Source organism: Passer montanus, unplaced genomic scaffold (genome assembly GCF_014805655.1).
Source record: "Passer montanus isolate IOZ18808 unplaced genomic scaffold, ASM1480565v1 scaffold25, whole genome shotgun sequence".
Classification (NCBI taxonomy): Eukaryota; Metazoa; Chordata; class Aves; order Passeriformes; family Passeridae; genus Passer; species Passer montanus.
In genome coordinates, this window is record NW_024367149.1 from 11,474,236 (window position 1) to 11,494,195 (window position 19,960).

At 53.4% G+C, this 19,960-nt stretch overlaps 1 protein-coding gene across 4 annotated transcripts in view; it reads left to right on the top strand.

The window, feature by feature from the left end:
* The window catches only part of PDE4B (phosphodiesterase 4B), a 171,357-nt gene that overhangs the window by 81,076 nt on the left and 70,321 nt on the right, over positions 1-19,960 (top strand). Inside the window, exon 1 of one of the 4 annotated variants that reach the window (XM_039711702.1) lies at positions 4,060-4,944. The exons of the other annotated variants lie outside the window; for them this stretch is intronic. Coding sequence (XP_039567636.1) covers positions 4,898-4,944 — 47 coding nt within the window. The 5' untranslated portion in view covers positions 4,060-4,897. Of the gene's footprint in view, positions 1-4,059; positions 4,945-19,960 lie in introns of those variants that run through there. 4 annotated transcript variants of the gene reach the window in all.

Below are 19,960 nucleotides of genomic sequence, written 5' to 3' on the forward strand. Positions count from 1 at the left end.
GTTGAGACGATTTTCCTTCTTTTTTCCCCGTGTTTTCCTTCCCTCTGCTCCTGGTACAGCTTTTCCTGCCTCTGTCCCGTTCCTCCCACCCCAGTCTGGTGGCTCTGGCTCCCAGTTGGGCCCCTCTGGGTGCAGGGTTTGCTTGGGAACTCCTCCTCTTCCACGCTGGATTCCTGGGACAGAGCATTGCTGCTGGAAAATGGGATTTTGTTTATGGGAAGCTGGGAAGGGCAGTGCTGGTGGGAAGGATGGAGGTGAGGTGTCTGCCTGGGGAAGGTGGAAGCTCCTGGGGCCACTTGGGTTGGATTTGTGGAGTACAGGTCGGGGTGGGTTCAGAGCAGCTCTCCAGAAATTCCCGCTGGAAAATAACTTTTAGGGATCCCGTTTTTGGAAAACGTCGAGTTCTTGTGCCGTTTCCTGAGAGTTTTTACCCAGAGCTCTGGAAGCTGAGAGGAACTTCCTGGAATGAGCCCAGAGGAGCCCCTGGAGCTGCTGCAGGGCTGGAGCCCCTCTGGAGCCAGGCTGGGAGAGCTGGGGGGGCTCCCCTGGAGAGGAGAAGGATCCAGGGAGAGCTCAGAGCCCCTGGCAGGGCCTGGAGGGGCTCCAGGAGAGCTGCAGAGGGACTGGGGACAAGGATGGAGGGACAGCACACGGGGAATGGCTGGAAGTGATAAAAGGTAGATTTAGATATTGGGATATTGGAAAGAAATTCCTGGCTGGGAGGGTGGGCAGGCCCTGGAATAGAATTGCCAGAGCAGCTGTGGCTGCCCCTGGATCCCTGGCAGTGCCCAAGGCCAGGCTGGACACTGGGGCTGGAGCAGCCTGGGACAGTGGAAGTGTCCCTGTAAGGTGGCCCTGGATGGGCTTTCAGTTCCCTTCCCACCCAAACCATTCCAGGATTCCATGATTTAAGGATGCAGCACCTGGCACACCAAATCTGCTGCAGGTTTCAAGCCACCCTACTGTTGGTGCAGCTCATTATTCACTGGATAGAATTCCCAAATGTCTGAAAAAAAATAGCTGATCTGAAAACTGGGGTTTGTGAGCTAATTATTGTGAGTGGGTCTGTGTTTCGGGATCTGGAATAAGTGTATTGTTCAGGACTTCATGGAGAATGGTGTTTATTGGGAGGCTTGGTAAAATAATATTCCTGGAGCTCTTGGGCAGCCTGTTCAGGAAAAAGAAGCGGATTAGAATTGTAGATCAGGATTTCATCATCCTCGATCAGCGTGGCCAGCAAGGAGGGATGAATGGAAGCTGCTCAGGAGCCCCAGCAGGCACAGCCTTCCCTGACCCATAAATGGCTTTGTGCTCCCTGGAGGGGCACTGGCACGTGGCAAAAACCCCAGGAATTTCAATACTTGGGAAAGGGTTAATGCTGTGGAGAAAAACAGACAATAAAATGCCAGGAGCAGCGTGGGGGAAGCTCCTTTTGGGGTGGGTTTTGGTGATCTGCTGGGGTGGTTGTGTGCTATCCTGATTATTCCATAATTAGCAATGAGGGGGAAGAAAAATATCCCTGAAAACATATTTAGGATTTCTTTATCTGGGGTGAAACCCCACTATCTGGGGTGAAAACCCCAATATTACATCAGTGTAGGTATTTCATCTGGGAAGACAGAGCACGGAATAAACTTATTTTTGTATTCTGTGCTTCTGGTTTGTCTCAAAATTCCCAAAATATCCGCTGGTGTTTTTCAGGCTGCTGTGAGGACAGGGAACATTCCTGAGCCTTCCCTGCTGCTCTGAGGGAACGAAGGTGCCCGAGCGCTGGGGGCCTGGAGAGTTTCAAGGCAGCAGGAGAGCAGGGGCTGCCTTATGTAACTTTGCTCAAAGACGTGGGAAAAAAAACCAAACAAAACACCATTCCGGGCTGGTTTTCCGGTTTCTGTGCGATTTTTCAGGAAATGTTTGAAGTTTCCCTGGAGGAGCATCAGTGTTGGGGCTGCCAGGATGGCCCGGTGGGAGGAGGCTCCTCGTTAGCACGGCTTGCAAAGGCTAATTAATAAATACATGGAATCTGGAGATCCAAATGAACAATTTGGGGATTTGGGAGTGGGAGGGAGGGAGGCCCAGTGGGTTCTGATCCCAGCCCTGGGATTTTATTCATTTCTGTCCTGTTGATCCTGCAATTCCTGGGTTTTCACTCGGGATAATTACTGAACTGTCTAAGAAACTACAGGAGGAAAATCCCAGGGAATGATTATTCCCCTTCCCACCCAGCACCCCGTGGTTACTGCCATGCTCCCTGCAATTCCCCATGTCAGATTTGGGATGCTGGGAAAGGCTGGATTGCGAAGGGAGATGCCAGAAAAACGGGAGTGGGGAGAGAAAAGGCACAAACTCAGCGTGGTGGGGTCGGAAAAACCAACAGCTCATGGAAGTGCCTGCTCCAAAATTAGCAGAGAATTCATTTTGGCTTTTCCCCCAAGAACAACGAGGAGAACGTGGCAAAGGTTCATTCCACAGGATGGGGGTTTCCAGGCATGGAAGGTGGAGGGACAGGACACAGGGAATGGCTTCCCACTGCCAGAGAGTGGAATTAATGGGAGATTGGGAAGGAATTCCTGCCTGGGAGGGTGGGCAGGCCCTGCAATAGAATTCCCAGAGCAGCTGTGGCTGCCCCTGGATCCCTGGCAGTGCCCAAGGCCAGGCTGGACACTGGGGCTGGAGCAGCCTGGGACAGTGGGAGGTGTCCCTGCCATGGAATGGATGGGATTTAAGGTCCCTTCCATCCCAAACCATTCTAGGATTCCATGAATTTAAGGGATTTAAGGTTCCTTCCATCCCAAACCTTTCCAGGATTCCATGATTTGACCTGCCTGTGTATTTACCTCCACCCATGGATGCTGGGCACCTTTTTCATGGGTAAGAGGCAGAATGCTGTGGTTTACACAAAATTCTTCACTCCTGTGAGTAAAACTGGCTCCTGCCAAACCAAAGTGGAGATGGAGCAAAGCCAAGGAGAGGTCAAACTTTTGGAATATTGGTCATCCATGATCCATCCTGATCTTTTCCTTGTGCCTTTAATTTGCCCCTATTTTTATAGATTTTAAAAATCTTTTTATCAATAACGTCAATAGAATAAAAATAAGGATTTATGTCTCATCTCCCAGTCAGAGGAGAGAACCACACAGTTTTCCCAGCCTGGAAAAGCTTTTCCTGAGCTTTGAGTGTGTCAGAGCAGCTGGGGAGTCTGAGTGGGGATGGAATGACACTGCCACTCTCCCCCTTCCCTGGATTTTAAATTGGATTTGGCATCTTAATTGCTGAAACAGCTCCTCGTTCTGCCTTTCCAGCTCGGAGTTAACTGCAGGGAGGGGGGCTTGGATTGTGGATCCTCTGAGATCCGTGGGGTGACCCCTGCTCTGTCCCCTGCTGCTGCTTTGGGAATAGGGAATGTTACGGATCACCGATGGCTGATGAAATCCATCCATCACCTATAGAAATCCCATTGATCCATCACCCACAAAATCCCATTTATCCATCACCTGTGCAAACCCATCACCTATCCAATCCCCTTTATCCCCCTTTCCCGACTCCTTCCATTCCAGCTGATGGATAAAATCCCTTCCCCGGTTGTCAAGGTGAAACGTCTGGAGACTTCAGGGGGGAACAGACAAACAAACAAACAAACAAACCAACCCGGCGAAGGGAGAATGTTCCGGTGCCACCGAACTTTGTCCTTCCCGAGGGGAGGAGGCGCCATCGGGTCCCTTTGTCACCCCCGCAGAGTGCGGGTGGGGCAGAGCGCTGCCAGCATTCCCGATCCAGCGCGGTTTCCTCCCTCCATCCCTGCATCCCTGCATCCCTGCCTCCATCCTCGGCTCTCCCAGCCCTCCCTTTGTCCCCGGGTCCCCTCCCGGCTCCGGCGGGGGCGCGGCGGGGGCCGGAATTTCGGGAGCCGCTCCCGGGCGGATGCGGCCCCATCTCCCACCCACCCCTGACGTCTCGCTGCACCAGGGAGCCGCGTCGGGTTTGATGTGGAGCGGCGGGATTTAGATCTTGTAAATCTTGTAAAATTCCATTTTATGCAGAGAGAGAGAGAGGCACACACAGAGGCACGGCAATCCGGCGGCGCCGCGCGGGGCGAGGCTGCGGCTGCCGCGGTCCCGGCGCCGGGGCTCTCCCGCAGGAGCGGCACCTGCGCGGGCATGGCCGGGGCTGCGCGGCACGGCCCCGCGCCCGGCTGACCGCGGGGACACAGCGAGTGGCAGGGCGCCGAGCACCCTCCTCTGCGCTCGCCGTGACCCCTGGCAGGCAGCCGGCAGCTCTCCTGCCCTTCCCGCGGGGCGGGATGGAGCGTCCAGGCCTCTCGCCACCGAATCCCGCTGCCCGGTGCCCGTGACCCCGCAGCCGGAGCTGCGTCCCTGCCGCAGCCCGCATCTCATCCCCGTGGATGCTCGGCGGGAGGGAGCCGCCGGCGGGGCTGCTGCAGCGTCACAAAACTTTGCCTCGGCTCCGGAGGAAGGAGGGATGTGACCTGGAAAGGAGGAACGGCAAAAAGGGGATGGTGCTGCGGCTTGGAAAAGGTTTTTTTGTCCCCCCGTCTCAGGATCTTTGGAAGGGATTTTACAAATGAGAGCAGGAAGCTGCAGTCAAAGGGGGGGTGCCAGAAATAGATTTATTTTTTCTTTCTCCTGCTAGAAATGAAGAGATTTGGGAGTCCATAGAGGCTGTTCCACAGGCACCCCCACTTTTCGCTTGCCAAGGCATTTGCATTCCTCTGGAAAGTGGCATCCACCTGCAAGGGGAGTTGCCATGTAATCCCAAAGAATAAAAACTCCTGGAAACATCTCTGTGCCACTGAGCCAACTCCAGAGGGACCCAAGTTGGGAATTGGCAGGACATGTCCTGACTCTTTTCGGATGATAGAGGAGAAGGATCAGCTGGGAAGATGTTAAATATTAATATTTTACCCAATCGCCGCCATTCGTGGATTTGGTGAGTATGCCATGGGTTTGTCCGGATCACAGCACTTCTGGTGGGCACAAAAGCTTGGAAATCAGGATTTTTCCAGGCTGAGAAGCAGCTGCTGGATGGGAACATGGATAAGGGGGTTCCTGGAGCTGTGGGTTTGCTGAATATTTTCTTCTCTGGTCTTCCCTGCTCAGAGTTTGATCTGAGGCACCCTCGCGACACCTCCGACGGGGACTGTGGGGACAGGGTGGGGAAAGGATGGAAAATTTCCCGTTGTCCTGGTTTATTTTCCTTCTCAGGTGTTTATGAACCTCAGTTTTCCTTTAAAAATTAATGAGTCCCTAAAACGTCCTTCTCTGGAGCGATTCCCTGGTGCCACCTCGGCACCTTCTCCCTGTTGCATTTTAATGAGCAGATGGAGCAGCTGCTGCTGCCCCTGCTCGGGCCAGGGCAGGGGACAGGGAGAGCCCTGGGAATTCCAGAGGCATTCCCACCTTGGGGCTGGGACACGGCACCAAAACCTCATTTTGTAGGTGAGGATCCTCTGGTGGAGTTCAGTTCTTTGGCTGCTGTGATCCATGTGGTCTTCCAGTGTGGATAGTCTATGGAACCTGTGGGAATCCAGAGATAATTTTATATTCTCCTTCTTCAAATCCTGCATTCTGTGATCTCTCCTACACACAAATATTCTGGGTTTACACAGAATTTATTCTCTGTAATCTCATTATGGTTTTTAGTCGTTTCACCGTGGCTCTGGGATCGACCTACAGGTCAATATTTGTATATAGGAATAAAATTATCCCTGGTATATAAATATATAAATAAAAGATAAACAAATATGTATAAATATCCAAGGCTCTGAGCCTTGGAATGGTGCTGGGGAGGGATTGGGTTCTCCAAAGTATGTCCTGCTCCTCTTGTGTGCAGTTCCAGGGATAAGAGAACGGGAGGGGAATGGAGAAGAGGACAAATAGAGGGCCTGTATTGAAATTATGCAATCTTGGAATTGTTTGGGTTGGAGATCATCCCATTCCATCCAGGAACATCTTCCACCATCCCAGGCTGCTCCAAGCTGGCCTTGGACACTTCCAGGGATGCACAGCTTCTCTGGGAAATCCATCCCAGGGCCTCACAGGGAGGAATTCCTTCCCAACATTTCTTCCTGACACCCAATCTAACCCAGCCTGTCTTGGGATTTTTCCCATGGCTTTCCCTTGAGGTTTAGCAGGGACAGTTCTTGGTTTGGTTTGGAAAGTTCCTCCTGAGGAGGAGCCCCAATAAGCCAAGAAAGAGGAATATTGGGGAGTGCTAATTGGTTTGCCAGATTTACAAATGAAGGGAAGGGGGGAGACTTGTGCATTAATTATGGACAAAATCAACGCCCAAAGAGCCCAGGAAGTTATGGAAAAAACCATTTCCTTTGGAGAAGGCAGAACCCCATTTCTGTGGCAGCAGGAGAACAGAAATCCTTTCAGCTGCAGGAGCTGAAACAAGCCCTGAGCAGCCCCAGGTCCCAGCAGGGGACATTGTCAGGGATGGGGCTGGCACAGGTCGGAGCCATGGGACCAGCCAGGGAAGCTTCAGGTGATGGAAACTGCAGCTCAAAGGGAGCCTTGGCAGGGCGTGGATTCATGGAGGGAGGGATAAAGTTATCCCAAGAAAATTCCCTTCACCTGTGCCCAGGTGCAAACAAAGCCAGTTCTTCACCTTGTGCTGGCCAGGCTTGAGTTAGGCTGAGCCTTGCTAAACCAGACCTGTGTGAGCTCCTGGTTGCTGTTCAGAGCCCACACAGGGGGTGAGACTCATTAATTCCTGCTTGAAATGTCTTCAGGGATTCCTTTCCTCTGGAATAAATGTTCTGGGCTTCTTTGGAGCTTCTCCCTCCTCTGTTCCATCATCCAAAAGGAAATGTTGAACTGGACCTTCCCCGTGGCCTGGGGAAGGAGTCCTGCCCATGGCAGGGGTGGGATTAGCTGAACTTTCAGTGTCCCAAGCCTTTCCATGATTCCATGGATGACCTTTGGCTTCCATGCTCTCCCCCAGGCCCAGGAGAGGAGCTCTGGCTCCCATCCCCTGTGGGCCATGTGGGGCCTCGGTCTCTGCTGCTTTGGGCTGCAGAGGGAGGGCTCTGCTCGGTGCTCAGGGCTGGGAATGGGGCTGGGAGCTCATTTTGGGGAAGTGGAAGCTGGGATTGCACCAGCAGAGCAATTCCTGCTGGAGCAATGTGGGAATTCGTGGCTGTTCACAGGGATGGCCCCAAACTCAGGCCTGGCCACTGCAGCTGCAGAGGCTGAACTTCGGCAGGGGAGGGAGCAGAAGCTCTGTCCTGAGGTGAAGTGGTGGGATCAAATCCCAGGATTTCTGACAGCTCAGGAATCTTGGAGAGGCCACAGCTCCCAGATAGCAGCTGGAGTGGCAGGAATATCTTTGTGTTGGGACATAAACAGATTTATCAGCAGTGATAACCACGGGACCAGGAGTCACCCTGACCTTGGCTCCCTCTGCTCCCCGGTCAGGCTGACACGTGGCACTTGGATGTGAGGCTGGAGGGGTTTCCATAATGTGGGTTTCCATCATCGTGGAATGACTGAGCTTGGAGAAGCCCCCTGAGACCACCGAGTCCCCCAGCACTGCCAAGGCCACCCGTGTCCCCAGGTGCCACATCCACAGGGCTTTTAGATCCCTCCAGGGGTGGGGACTCCACCCCTGCTCTGGGCTGAAAAGGAAGAAATCTTCCCAAATATCCAATCTAAACCTCCTCTGGGACAACTTAGAGCTGTCTCCTGGTGTCCTGTCACTGTTCCCTGCGATCAGAGCCCGATTTCCTCCTCATTTTGTGAACAAATTTCACTTTGATTTTTTATATTGACTTTCAAAATACTCAAGGTTTGCTCTGGGAATTAACACTCTCCGGATCTGTGGGTTAAACCTTCCAGTCACCTTATTTCCATGGATTTCAGCTGGATCTTAAACCATTTTGGTTCTCCTGATGGATTAATTCCGCAGCCTCCTATAAATAGGCAGGATTTCCAACAAAGCAATGATTTATATGCAGCAGGTAGATTTGAGAGACAGAACTCTGAAATCTGTAGGCACAATTTAGAAAAGGAGAGGCCAAATATTTCTGCTGCGCTCACAAGAGCCTGGAGGAAGCACAAAGAACTCGCTGTGTCTGCAGCAGAGACAATGCCTGCCTGCAAGGAGCTGGGGAGCAAGGGATGGGATTTAATTGGCAGCGTTGGGCTGTGGGGAGCTGGGTGTGCAGGGGCTCTGGGGGAGCAGGGGGCTGCTATTTCATTCTTGGTATTTAGTGACCTTTCCCTTCTCCTCAGGCTGGGGCTTTTCAAGTCCTTCCTGGCTGTGTTTTCCTGCTGCTTTTGAAAGGCAGAAGATAAGAGTTAGAGGCTGCTCCTGATGTATTTATATTTCCATATTTCCATTCATTATCTTCCCTTCCAGGGAGAGGATCTGGGTAGCTTCACTGGGATGGGAAACTTTTCAGCTGAGTCCAGGGACGTCTCTGCCTGTCATGCACACAGAGCTGTTTTTCCAGGCTATTCCTCCTCCTCCTGCTCCTGCCTTGTCCAAGAGGCACAGTCTGAGTCCCCCCTGGCTGCAGAGACCCCTCGGGGTGGAGGAGCTGCTCCCCAGCCTGGTTTGGCATCTCCAGTGAGCATCCCTTGGGAGAGGGGACAGCCAGGGAGGAGCAGGGGGCCCCAGGATGACTTTTCTGGGTTTGTGTGACTCCAGGAGGAATTGGAGCTGCTGGAACAACTCCAGAGGAGCCCCTGGAGCTGCTGCAGGGCTGGAGCCCCTCTGGAGCCAGGCTGGGAGAGCTGGGGGGGCTCCCCTGGACAGGAGAAGGATCCAGGGAGAGCTCAGAGCCCCTGGCAGGGCCTGGAGGGGCTCCAGGAGAGCTGCAGAGGGACTGGGGACAAGGATGGAGGGACAGCACACAGGGAATGGCTCCCACTGCCAGAGGGCAGCCATGGATGGGAGATTGGGAATGAGGAATTGTTCCTGGGGAGGGGCTGGGCTGGAATTGCCAGAGCAGCTGTGGCTGCCCCTGGATCCCTGGCAGTGCCCAAGGCCAGGCTGGGCACTGGGGCTGGAGCACCTGGGACAGGGGAAGTGTCCCTGCCATGGCAGGGTGGGATGAGGTGATCCTTGAGGCCTTTCCAGGCTGAGCCATTCCAGGATCCTGTGAATGCAAACTCAGCTCTCAGCATTTCTAAGAAGTTCTGGGGCTTTTCCCACTCTCGCATCTTAGCAGGCTTAGGAATGAGATTCCTGTTCTGAAAGCCTGATCGGGATTTCTTTCATAACCCTCTTCTCCAGGGGCTAATAACTGGGATATGGATTTCTTTTAGCTCCAATTCCCTGGCAGATTAGCCAATCTCAGGCACTCAGCACGATGGGAAAGGGGTTTCTTTTCCTCTTTCCAGCAGAAAGAAGAGAAATTTAATAAGGAAAATTTGGGCTTCCTGCTGACCTGGAGTTTGTCACACGCACAGAATCCCAAAGTTCAGTGAATTTTCTGTTTCAGCACGGCCTGCACTGCTCGTGCTTTCCAGCTCTGCCATCCTGAGAGCAGCTCCCTGCTCCTGCTGGGCCAGGCCCCTGCAGTTGATCCCCTTGGAAGTGGGAATAATGGCAGAGCTTTTCCAGGGGCTGGGCCACGTTCCCAGACACCTGCTGTGCTCCAGTTCTTCTGCAGGGATAAATCCAGGTGTCCCCTGTGTCCAAGTTCCCTTCCCAGCACAGAGTAGGGCAGGTGGATGTTGGGAATTCCCTCTGCTCCCCAGCCCAAAGCTCAGCCCAAGTTTAATCCTAAGAACTAAACAAAGGATTTTCTGGTGCTTTTCCCCACCCTGACCTCCACAGGAGCCTCCTCAGGGCTTCTCAAAGGAGCCCAGGTGTGATTCAAAACCTTTCCCTCCAAACTGCAATCCCAAACCCTTCATCCTCATCATCATCATCCCCCTGCTGTTCCCATGGGAATTCGGGGCTCTGGCAGGGGGATTTGCTCTGGGACCAGACAGGGAATGTCTGCTGCTCATGCTGAGGGCAGCCACTACAGGAAGAAAGATTCTGGGGCTTAGAATGGTGGAATCATGGAATGATGGAATCATGGCATGATGGGAGAGTGGAATCCTGGAATCACAGAATCCTGGAATGACAGAATCTCCTGAGCTGGAAGTGACCGGAGGGTCGAGCCCAGCTCACATCACAGAACACCTTCATTCCATGCACTGTGAAATGGTTTTTTTTAAATGAGGGCTGGAAAATCATTCCCTAAACCGTGTGAACCCCAGTGCAAAGAGCCATTCCGTCCCCCCTGGAAGCACACAAAGTGTCCTTCACAGCGTTTGCATTCTCTCGGTTCACTTTATGGCAGAATCCCAGCCTGCTGTGGGCTGGAAGAGCCTTGAACATCCTCTCACCCAGGAGTGAGGCTGAGGCAGCTGGGGCTGACCCTCGCTGCTCATTTTCATCGCCTTGGGATCGATTTAAAAACTCGATGAAGGGTGTGAAGAAAGGCAAACAAAGCAGCCAAAGGTTCGGGAGGGAGAAAAAGCCCTGGTTGCGCTGGAGGAGCCGCCAGGTTTTTGAGCCTTTCCTCGCCGGGTTCGGGCGTGCGGGGCTGCTCTGAAAGCTCGGGCTGACGTCAATGGAGCGGCGGAATGGGAGCATCCGCACATCCAGCCCTGCCCTGGCACCGCTCCCGAAAGCCGGGGAGCCGCCTGTGTCCAGCACAATTAACTACAGCCGTGTCGGGATGCGTTAAAGTGCTAACACTGCTCCTTAATGATGGAGCTTCATTTTTTCCCGGGGAGAAAAAAGCAAATTTCGAAGTGCTTGGCTTAAAAAGTGGTTTAATAATAATTTTATAGGGGCTATTCATCATTTTATAGGGTTTGTTTCTCCCCAGCCCCAATTACTTGGGTGTTTTTGTTGTTTTTTTAATGTAAACTCATTTATAAGTCTCATATTTTTTTATGTAACTCTAAATTCTAGGGCAGAAAATGCCTGCGAGCCTTTCAGAGCAGTTTCGCTTTTTTTAGCTTTTTGTTGGAAGGAAGAGCCTGGGAAAAACGTGTTAATTGTCTCAATGTGGGAATGCTGCAGAGCAGCTCCGCGGGAAGCAGCCCGTGCCACCGAGCTGATGGATTCCTGCCGGGAGCCCTCATCCCGCAGGTCCTGTGGCTCCTCCGGGATTGTCCCAGCTCACCCAGCCTTTCTGAGCACAGCACAGCATCTCCTCAGCCCCCACGGGGCACGGGGCTGGGAAATGCGGGGGAAATTTGAATTAGTGGGGGAAATGTGGCCAGGATGAGTCTCGGGACACAGCAGGGAAGGGGATAACTGTGTAGGGATAAATCAAATTATCTTCACTCTCTGTAGCACTGTGGAAAATTAAACTCCCAAGTTTATTCACCCTGGTGATGAGGGGAAAACACCTGGGATGCAGAGGCTGGAGAGCAGGGAGGGGATCGGGGAGCTCTGCAGACCCGCTGGGTGCCCCTGGTTGGGATGAAACCCAGCAGGCATTCCAGAGTCCTGGAATGGTCTGGCTTTGGGTGACCCTAAAGCTCATCCTGTGACAGGGACACCTCCCACAGCCCAGGGTGCTGCTGGGCCCCTCGGGCTCCCTTGGGAATGCTGAGGGGGCTCCCAGCCGCCGTGGGTTCCTTCCAAAGGAGCATCCCTGAGCAGCCACGGCTGGTTCCTCGGGAAGAGGCTGCTCCTGGCTAACCCCGGGCTTTGCTGCCAAGTGGAAAATGGAGCCTTTGCAGAGAGAAAACAAACATCCAGGGCCTGGAGGCTGCTGGGCTGGGAAGGGCAGCTGGGGTGGGGACTGCGGCTTCACCGCGGGTTTATCCCAAATCAGCTCCCGGGTTTATCCTGAAATCAGCTCCTGGGGTTATCCCGAATCAGCTCCTGGGGTTATCCCAAAATCAGCTCCTGGGTTTATCCCAAATCAGCTCCCGGGTTTATCCTGAAATCAGCTCCTGGGTTTATCCTGAAATCAGCTCCCAGGTGTATTCCTGAAATCAGCTCCCTGGTTTATCCTGAATCAGCTCCCGGGTTTATCCTGAAATCAGCTCCTGGGTTTATCCCGAATCAGCTCCTGGGTTTGTCCCAAAGTCAGCTCCCAGGTTAATCCCAAAATCAGCTCCTGCGGTTATCCTGAAATCAGCTCCCAGGTGTATTCCTGAAATCAGCTCCTGAGTTATCCCAAAATCAGCTCCCGTGTTTATCCCAAAATCAGCTCCTGGGTTTATTCCTGAAATCAGTTTCCGGGTTTATCCCAAAATCAGCTCCTGAGTTATCCCAAAATCAGCTCCTGGGTTTATCCCAAAATCAGCTCCTGGGATTATCCCAAAAACAGATCATGGGTTCATTCCTGAAATCAGCTCCTGAAGTTATCCCAAAATCGGCTCCCGGATTTATCCCGAATCAGCTCCTGGGTCTATTCCTGGAATTAACTCTGTTTCTCCAGGAACTTTCTGGGCAGATTCCATCCCGAGCAGGGGGAGCTTGGCCTGCTCTGGCATTATCCCTGGGATTGCAGTGGGAGGTTTTAAGGAATTTTTGCTGTGCCTCCCTCAGGTGTTTGCATTTCCATGTTAATTCCAAATAAACTTGAACAATTCTGGTAAGGAGTAACAACAAGACTAAACCGAATTCTGTGGTGGTTACCCCAGCTCTGAAACTTCATGAAAATCCCCAGTTTTCTGATGGAACATTCCCACATTTCATTTTCTGGCTGTTTAGGTTTGCCTGGATTGGATATCAGCAGGAAACTGGGGGCTGTAATACAAACAGCACGTGTGGAATTTGGGATTAGGGCAATTCCCTTCCGTGTCCCTTTGCTGCCCGGGGCCCTGCTGGATCACAGGGATTGGGGGACTCCAGGAAACATCCCAGGCTGTGCTCCCACTCCCCAGTGTTCCCTGGAAGCTCCAGGATATCCCAGGCCGATGTTTATCCCTGTTTCCTTGGGTGGAGGCCATAGGAGTTGCTGGAAATGGGAGTGAATTAATCCAAAGGGTTGGATTCCTTTGTAAAATGTTGTTAGGAGCCATGGATGAAACACGATGGGTTGATGATATAAACTCCTGGAATTACTGCATTCTTTGATGATTTTTTGGGTAGGAATACAGAAAAACCAGAGGACTGGGAAAAGCAAATACGGCTGGAAAAGATGCCCAAGAAATGGTGGGGATTCTTGCCCCCACAGGATTAACCTTTGCCATGGATAGCTGCCAAAAAAGCAGATTTACCCCATGGAAGCAGCAGATTCCAAGGGGAATCTGGAGCTTTTGCATTCCAGGGGTTTGGGCCATGCTGAAGCCCCAGCAGGAGGCAAGCACAGCAGCTGGGATGGGTGGGATCCTTCCTGGGAGGCAGGGAATGGGACAGGAGCTGCCTTGGGCAGACAGGAGAGCACAAAAACCACTTGGAGCTCTCAGGCTGAGGCTCCCGTCAGCGGAGCTGGGGCTGGAGCTGAGGGTGGGAGTGGGCAATCCATGAGAGCATCCATGGGATCCCACCAGGACAGGAGCTCCAGGAGCTGGGATCACCCAGCCAGGAGGGATTCTGCTCTGCAGGGGGATGGCAGGAATCCTGGGGTGGAGATGTTGGAGAAATGAGAAATCAACACTCGGTTTGCTGCATGCTGCAGGAGGAGAGGGAGCTGGGAAGGGCTGGACGTGGGTAGCAGGAAAGGTGAAGTGAGGATGAAGCCAAAAATGCAGGGAATAACAGAGAAATAAAGGGGATGTCTGGGCAGGGCCGTGTGGAGCAGCAGCCTCGGTATCTAGGGCAGCACTGACGTCGTTCCTGGGAAGGCAGAGCAGCGCTCGGGAGCTCAGGGCTGGGAGCAGCAAACGAGGCAGATCCAGCACGAGGCAGGGCTGGGGCACCTGCAGGAGCCCCCCAGGTGAGCCCCACCTGCAGAGCTGCCCCAGCCCTGGAGCTGCTGGAGAGAGCCCAGAGGAGCCCCTGGAGCTGCTGCAGGGCTGGAGCCCCTCTGGAGCCAGGCTGGGAGAGCTGGGGGGGCTCCCCTGGAGAGGAGAAGGATCCAGGGAGAGCTCAGAGCCCCTGGCAGGGCCTGGAGGGGCTCCAGGAGAGCTGCAGAGGGACTGGGGACAAGGATGGAGGGAAGGACACAGGGAATGGCTCCCAGTGCCAGAGGGCAGGCAGCCTGGGACAGTGGGAGGTATCCCTGCCATGGCAGGGGTGGCACTGGGATGATTTTTAAGGTCCCTCCCAACCCAAATCATTCTGGGATTCCATAATGCAATTAAAATCCCTATAGCTGTGTGATTAGCTGTCAGGTACCTGCCTGTGTTCTCTGACCTTCCGTGCCACACCAAGATGTGTTTGCCACTCTCAGGAATATCAGGATTCTTTTGGAATTGTGGGGCAGATCCCCACGTGGGGGAGACTGGCAGAGTGACAGGGCTAAGAAAGGCCTTTCCCCGTCTGACGTCACAACCTCATTTCCAAACAGGTTCTGCTCTTTCATCTCCTGCTGTTTGTGCACATCCCAAAGTGCAGCTGCTGCCTTCACCTCCCAACACACTCACTGCAAAGAACGCAGGGAACATCCCAAGTTTCCTTTGGGATGAGAAAAACCTCTCTCCTTGTGCATTATCATAGAATCCCAGTCTGGTGTGGGTTGGAAGGGACCTTAAAAATCCCAGCATTCCACCCCTGATGGAGGGGCACCCTGGGCAGGGACCCCTCCCACTGTCCCAGGCGCTCCAGCCCCATCCAGCCTGGCCTTGGGCACTGCCAGGGGTCCAGGGGCAGCCACAGCTGCTCTGGCAATTCCAGCCCAGCCCCTGCCCACCCTGCCAGGAACAATTCCTCATTCCCAATCTCCCATCCAGCCCTGCCCTCTGGCAGTGGGAGCCATTCCCTGTGTGCTGTCCCTCCATCCTTGTCCCCAGTCCCTCTGCAGCTCTCCTGGAGCCCCTCCAGGCCCTGCCAGGGGCTCTGAGCTCTCCCTGGATCCTTCTCCTCTCCAGGGGAGCCCCCCCAGCTCTCCCAGCCTCGACAGTCTCTTCTTTTGGATTCCCTGTATCCCATCCCTGGACCTGTTCCCTTGTGTTTTCCTGATTCCATGGCTGTTTTTCTCTCTCTCGATGGTTTTACTGCAGGAGGATCTCCTCAGCTGCCAGGACAGAAGTGTGGCATTGGGAATCATTCCCTGAAACCCCCTGGGGTCAGTTAAGGCCGTGCCAATCCTTGGGATGGCAGCAGAGCCCTCCAGGCCGGGCGTGCCCCATTCCCTGAATTCCAGTGAAATATTCCCGTTCCCCACATGCAGTAGCACATTGCCCAGCTCTGGTTTTGTGGCACGGCCACACCAGTGCTGACCCAGGGCTGTAGCACCGAGCAGTGAGCCCTGCTGGCTGATTCTCCATGCAGCACACACAGGAGCGGGATATTCTGGGATCGCATCCCGGGAACAGCCGTGACTCATCAGCTGCAGCGGCAGCCAGGAGATGAGGAGCTATTTATTACGGCTCTTCCAGGCTGTGAGTTCTTCTGAGCAGCCAGTTCTGCTAGGAATTATGTAATTATTCCTCCTGGATGGTTTCTCTTATTGGTTTGTAATTACAAAATCTTCGCAGCACACTCCTGGATTTTCAAATGAAATCCTGGGAATGACTTCATGTGAGGAGAAGGGAGAGATTTGATCTTATCTTGTTTATGTTTGTTTGTTCGGCTTTAGCAGGGATGGCTCTGCAAAAACTTCACCTTTTTTTTGGTGAAACTGTTCACTCCTCGTTTACGGGTTTGGAAGTTTATAAACAAATGTTTGGGATGAAATCATCTGGCCTTGGAAGCTGGCAGGAGGGGAATTCCATGTGGGAGTTCCCGGCTGGTTGGGTGGGAGAAGGGCTGGATCTGTAGCTGCTGGAGTTGTCCTCATGCCTCCCAAACGCTGGCTCATCCCAGAGGGATGAGGAGATCCAGGGTTTGCAGGGAGGGAGTGCTGCCCTCCCCAGCTCTCCCTGTTCCATGAACAGTGCCCGTGCCTGCTCATCCCAGCAGTGAGAGGAGATTATTGCCAAACCCTTCTTCCTAAGCAGAGAGGGACGTGGGTGTGAAACCCTCCCTGAGGCTCCTGCAACGGGAGCTGGGGTGCTCCTGGTGCCACCCACAGCCCCTGGAGCTCTGGAGCAGCATTCCCAGCCCACTGTGTCCTTTCCAGCCCTGTGGGAAGCAGATCCTCCGCCCCATGCTCAGGGGAATCAGGATCCTGCTCCGTGGCATGCCTCCCTAAAAGCAGAGAATTGGGGATCTGGCTCCTCACAGGCTCCACTTGTGCTTTGCTGAGGGGTTGGATAAATATTTCTTACTTTTAATCCCCAATAAAAGAGCTAAAAGCCACATCCTTCAATTTGTAATCTCAGAACTGTGCTATAAACTCATCACAGCCTGAATATTCCAAAAGTCACACGGAGGGTGAGCTGGCAGAGCTCTTGGAAAGCTCTAAATCACATTTCAGTGTCCAGTTTTCTTAGGAAAGTCTATTATTCTTACACTGATCGTGGATAATTTGGCTCTAATCTTTATTCTATGCTCTGTTTTGACTTTGCTGGTCAATTTTTATCACTGCCTTAGGAAGAGGCATTTAAAGATGGTTTGGCAGTGAGTTTGGAAGGAGAGATTAATTCAAAATCTGAAGCTGGTGATGGAATGGGTCTGTCTCAGGTGCATCACTCGAGCTCGCATTGGCTGTTTCAAATCAGACTTTTTTTCCCCCAAGATCATGTAGATCATGGAGTGGTTTGGGTTGGAAAACCTCTCTCAGACCATCGAGTCCAACCTTGCCCCACATCCACATGGATTTTCAATCCCTCCAGGGATGGGACTCCAGCCTGCCCTGGGCAGCTGTGCCAGGCTTGGAGAACCCTTCCATGAAGAAATGTTCCCAGTGTCCCAGGTGGGTAAGGAAGGAGCCATCCCATTCCCGATGGTCTCAGAGTCCCTGCTCCCTGCTCTTGTTTTTTGGGAACCATTCCCTCTGCAAGTCCTTTCTGCCAGCCGTGGGATCAGTGGCTCAGTGTCCCCTGCCCACCTGTGTCCAGCTCCAGGAACCCCTGGAACATTCCTTGGGCTCGGCTGAGCGTCGGGCTGGGCGGGATTAGGGGATGGGAACGGGGCAGGCTGAGCCTGAACAAACTTTACCGGGAAAGCCGCAGGGGAAGATCCTGAAGGCAGCCGGGGGAAGCGCAGGCAGGAGTTTCTCCCAGCTCATCCCTGTGTCAGCTACAGCAGAATTCCCACCGCGTCAGCGCTTCCCGGCTCCCAGAGCCCCGGGGGATTGGGGCCGGTGACATCACAGGATCGGGAATGATTTCACGGCCCGGCTGATGCCAGGGGAATTCCGGGCTTTGGCGGCTGGGCTGAGCCTTGCAAAGCGGGGCAGGACAAGGCTGAGCGCACAGAGAGGCTCGGTGGGTGACTCAGTCTGGTCTGAGCCTGGTTTTGGGACCAAAATCCTCTTGTTCTCCTAAACAAACCTTTCCTGGTGGCCCCGAGCAGGGGGCAGACACGACTCCGTGGTTCTGTGTGATCCCACCTCAGTGCTGGATAAATCTCCACTCCCCTGGCACCACCTCCAGGGCTGGGGACACTGGGACCAGAGGGAGCAGCTGCATCCCAGCTCTGGGCACTCAGGGACATCAGGAGGACAGAGATTTACTGGGGGACACTGGGACCAGAGGGAGCAGCTGCATCCCAGCTCTGGGCACTCAGGGACATCAGGAGGACAGAGATTTACTGGGGCACAGTGGCACTGAAGGAGAGCCTCTGTCTGTGTCTCTCCATTTAAATGCATAAAAGAACTCTGGAAAATCCAGAGGATAAATATTGGCTGAAGGAATTGAGGTGTGTGAGTGAAGGCCCAAAGTGGGGCTGTATTGAATGTCCCAGTTTCCCTCAGATCACAAAAGGCTCCGACATTTTTCATCCATAAAGACATTAAATTGTTTGGAGTGGAGGCTGGAAGAACAAGCTGACCCCCTTTTGCTTTGCTGCATCCAAATTGTGCAGTGTAAGAATTATTCCATTAAACTCTGCCCTCACTGCTGCTCTCCCAGACCAGTTTAGCTCCAGGAATGAAAGCCCAGTTGATGACAGATGGAATATGATGGGTTTATTTCAGATTAAGAGTGTTAAAAAGTGGGCTCTGGCAGAAAAAAAAGCCAACCATGTTCTCCTGAGGAGACACAGGAAGTTGTCAAAGCTCTAAGAAATTGTCACCTTCCATGAGATGTGACCTGGCAGCACAGCAGCTGTGCAGGAGGAATTGTGTGAGGCTGGCAAAGGTCAGTTCTTCATCCAGGCTGGGAGGGGCTGGGGCTGCAGGGATCCACAGGAAGGGGGAACATTCCATGGAATCATGGAATCATCCCATCCCCCTGTGCCATGGCAGGGACACCTTCCCCTGTCCCAGGCTGCTCCAAACCCCTGTCCAGCCTGGCCTTGGGCACTGCCAGGGATCCAGGGGCAGCCACAGCCTCTCCCCATCCTCATAAGAAGAAATTTATTCCCCAAATCCCATCCATGGCTGCCCTCTGGCACTGGGAGCCATTCCCTGTGTGCTGTCCCTCCATCCTTGTCCCCAGTCCCTCTGCAGCTCTCCTGGAGCCCCTCCAGGCCCTGCCAGGGGCTCTGAGCTCTCCCTGGATCCTTCTCCTGTCCAGGGGAGCCCCCCCAGCTCTCCCAGCCTGGCTCCAGAGGGGCTCCAGCCCTGCAGCAGCTCCGTGGATCTTTACAGAATCAGAGATGGAGTTTCTGAGTATTGACCAGCCCCTCACGTCCCCCTTCAATAGCTCTGGCATTCCATCCTCCCTTCACAAGAGGTGGAGTTTCCTGGGCTGGATCTGCAGGGCTCCAGGCTCCCAGCTGGGGACAGGGGCAGCCAGGACTGCCAGCCCAAATCCTGTCTCTCTCTGCTTCTCCAAGTTTGTAAATTTGCTCGTCACCTATTTTTGTGCAATTTAATATCTTTCCCATGGCTTCCTTTTCTCTCCTGTTATTAGAGAAGCAAAGGAAAAGCTCTCCTGGGCATGAATGAGGAGCTGTGTGATGGGTTGCAATGGCTCCATGCAAGGCATTGTGCTCTGCCTTGTGAATATCTATTTAATCAGTGGTTTTAAAAGAGCTGATTTGTGCTAAGTGATTTTTCTTTCTTAGACTGCAGCAAGAGTCTCATCCTCTTGTGAGGATGCAGCGCAGGCAGTGCAGCTATTCTGGGCTTCAATGGCCCCATTGAGCCGGGAAGAGGTTCAGGAGCAGGGATCCGTTGAGAGGATTGTGGGCAAGGAGCTCTGCAGGAGGCTCTGCTGGGATGAAGCACCAGGCTTTATTAACTCAGCCATTCCACTCAATCAGGAGCTGAGTTATGTTTTCTACTCACAGATTTGCTGTGCTTTAGGAGCTAGGCCAGCTCTGGATGTCTTGGAGGCACGCAGCTTTCAGGTCTTGCTGCTGGAGGGAGCTTTGCTCCTGACAGGAGCTGCCCTGAGGTGGCACTGCTGCCTCTCTGCCACCCCAGCACAGTCACAGGGTGGCCATGGTTATGTTCTCAGGCTGTCTCGGTGGCTTTTTGCTTCCCCCTCATGGAAAAGGATTGGGGTTCATCACGTCTTTGCTCACTGCAGGTACTAATTTAGCCAGAATTTGGGTTTGTGAGTGGCCACTTAACAGCACTGATGGGTTTAGGTTCAATCCCAGAGTACATACCTTGCAAGAGCACAGTACAAAGCCATCATGGATGCGTTGTGAGCATCCATAAATCTCTCACCTGAGCATGGTGAGTCCTGCCCAGCTCCCCAGGCTGGCACACGCTGCTGCCCTCACTCCTGCCCTGAGCCTCCCTTGCCCAAACACAGCAGCACCTTGGCACAGGGCAAACCCCACTGTTCTGGCCGAGTGCTCAGCACAGAAGGCTTTGACACGAGGGTTCTGTTGCCCTCTCCTTATCTTGTTTGCTCCTCACATGATCACC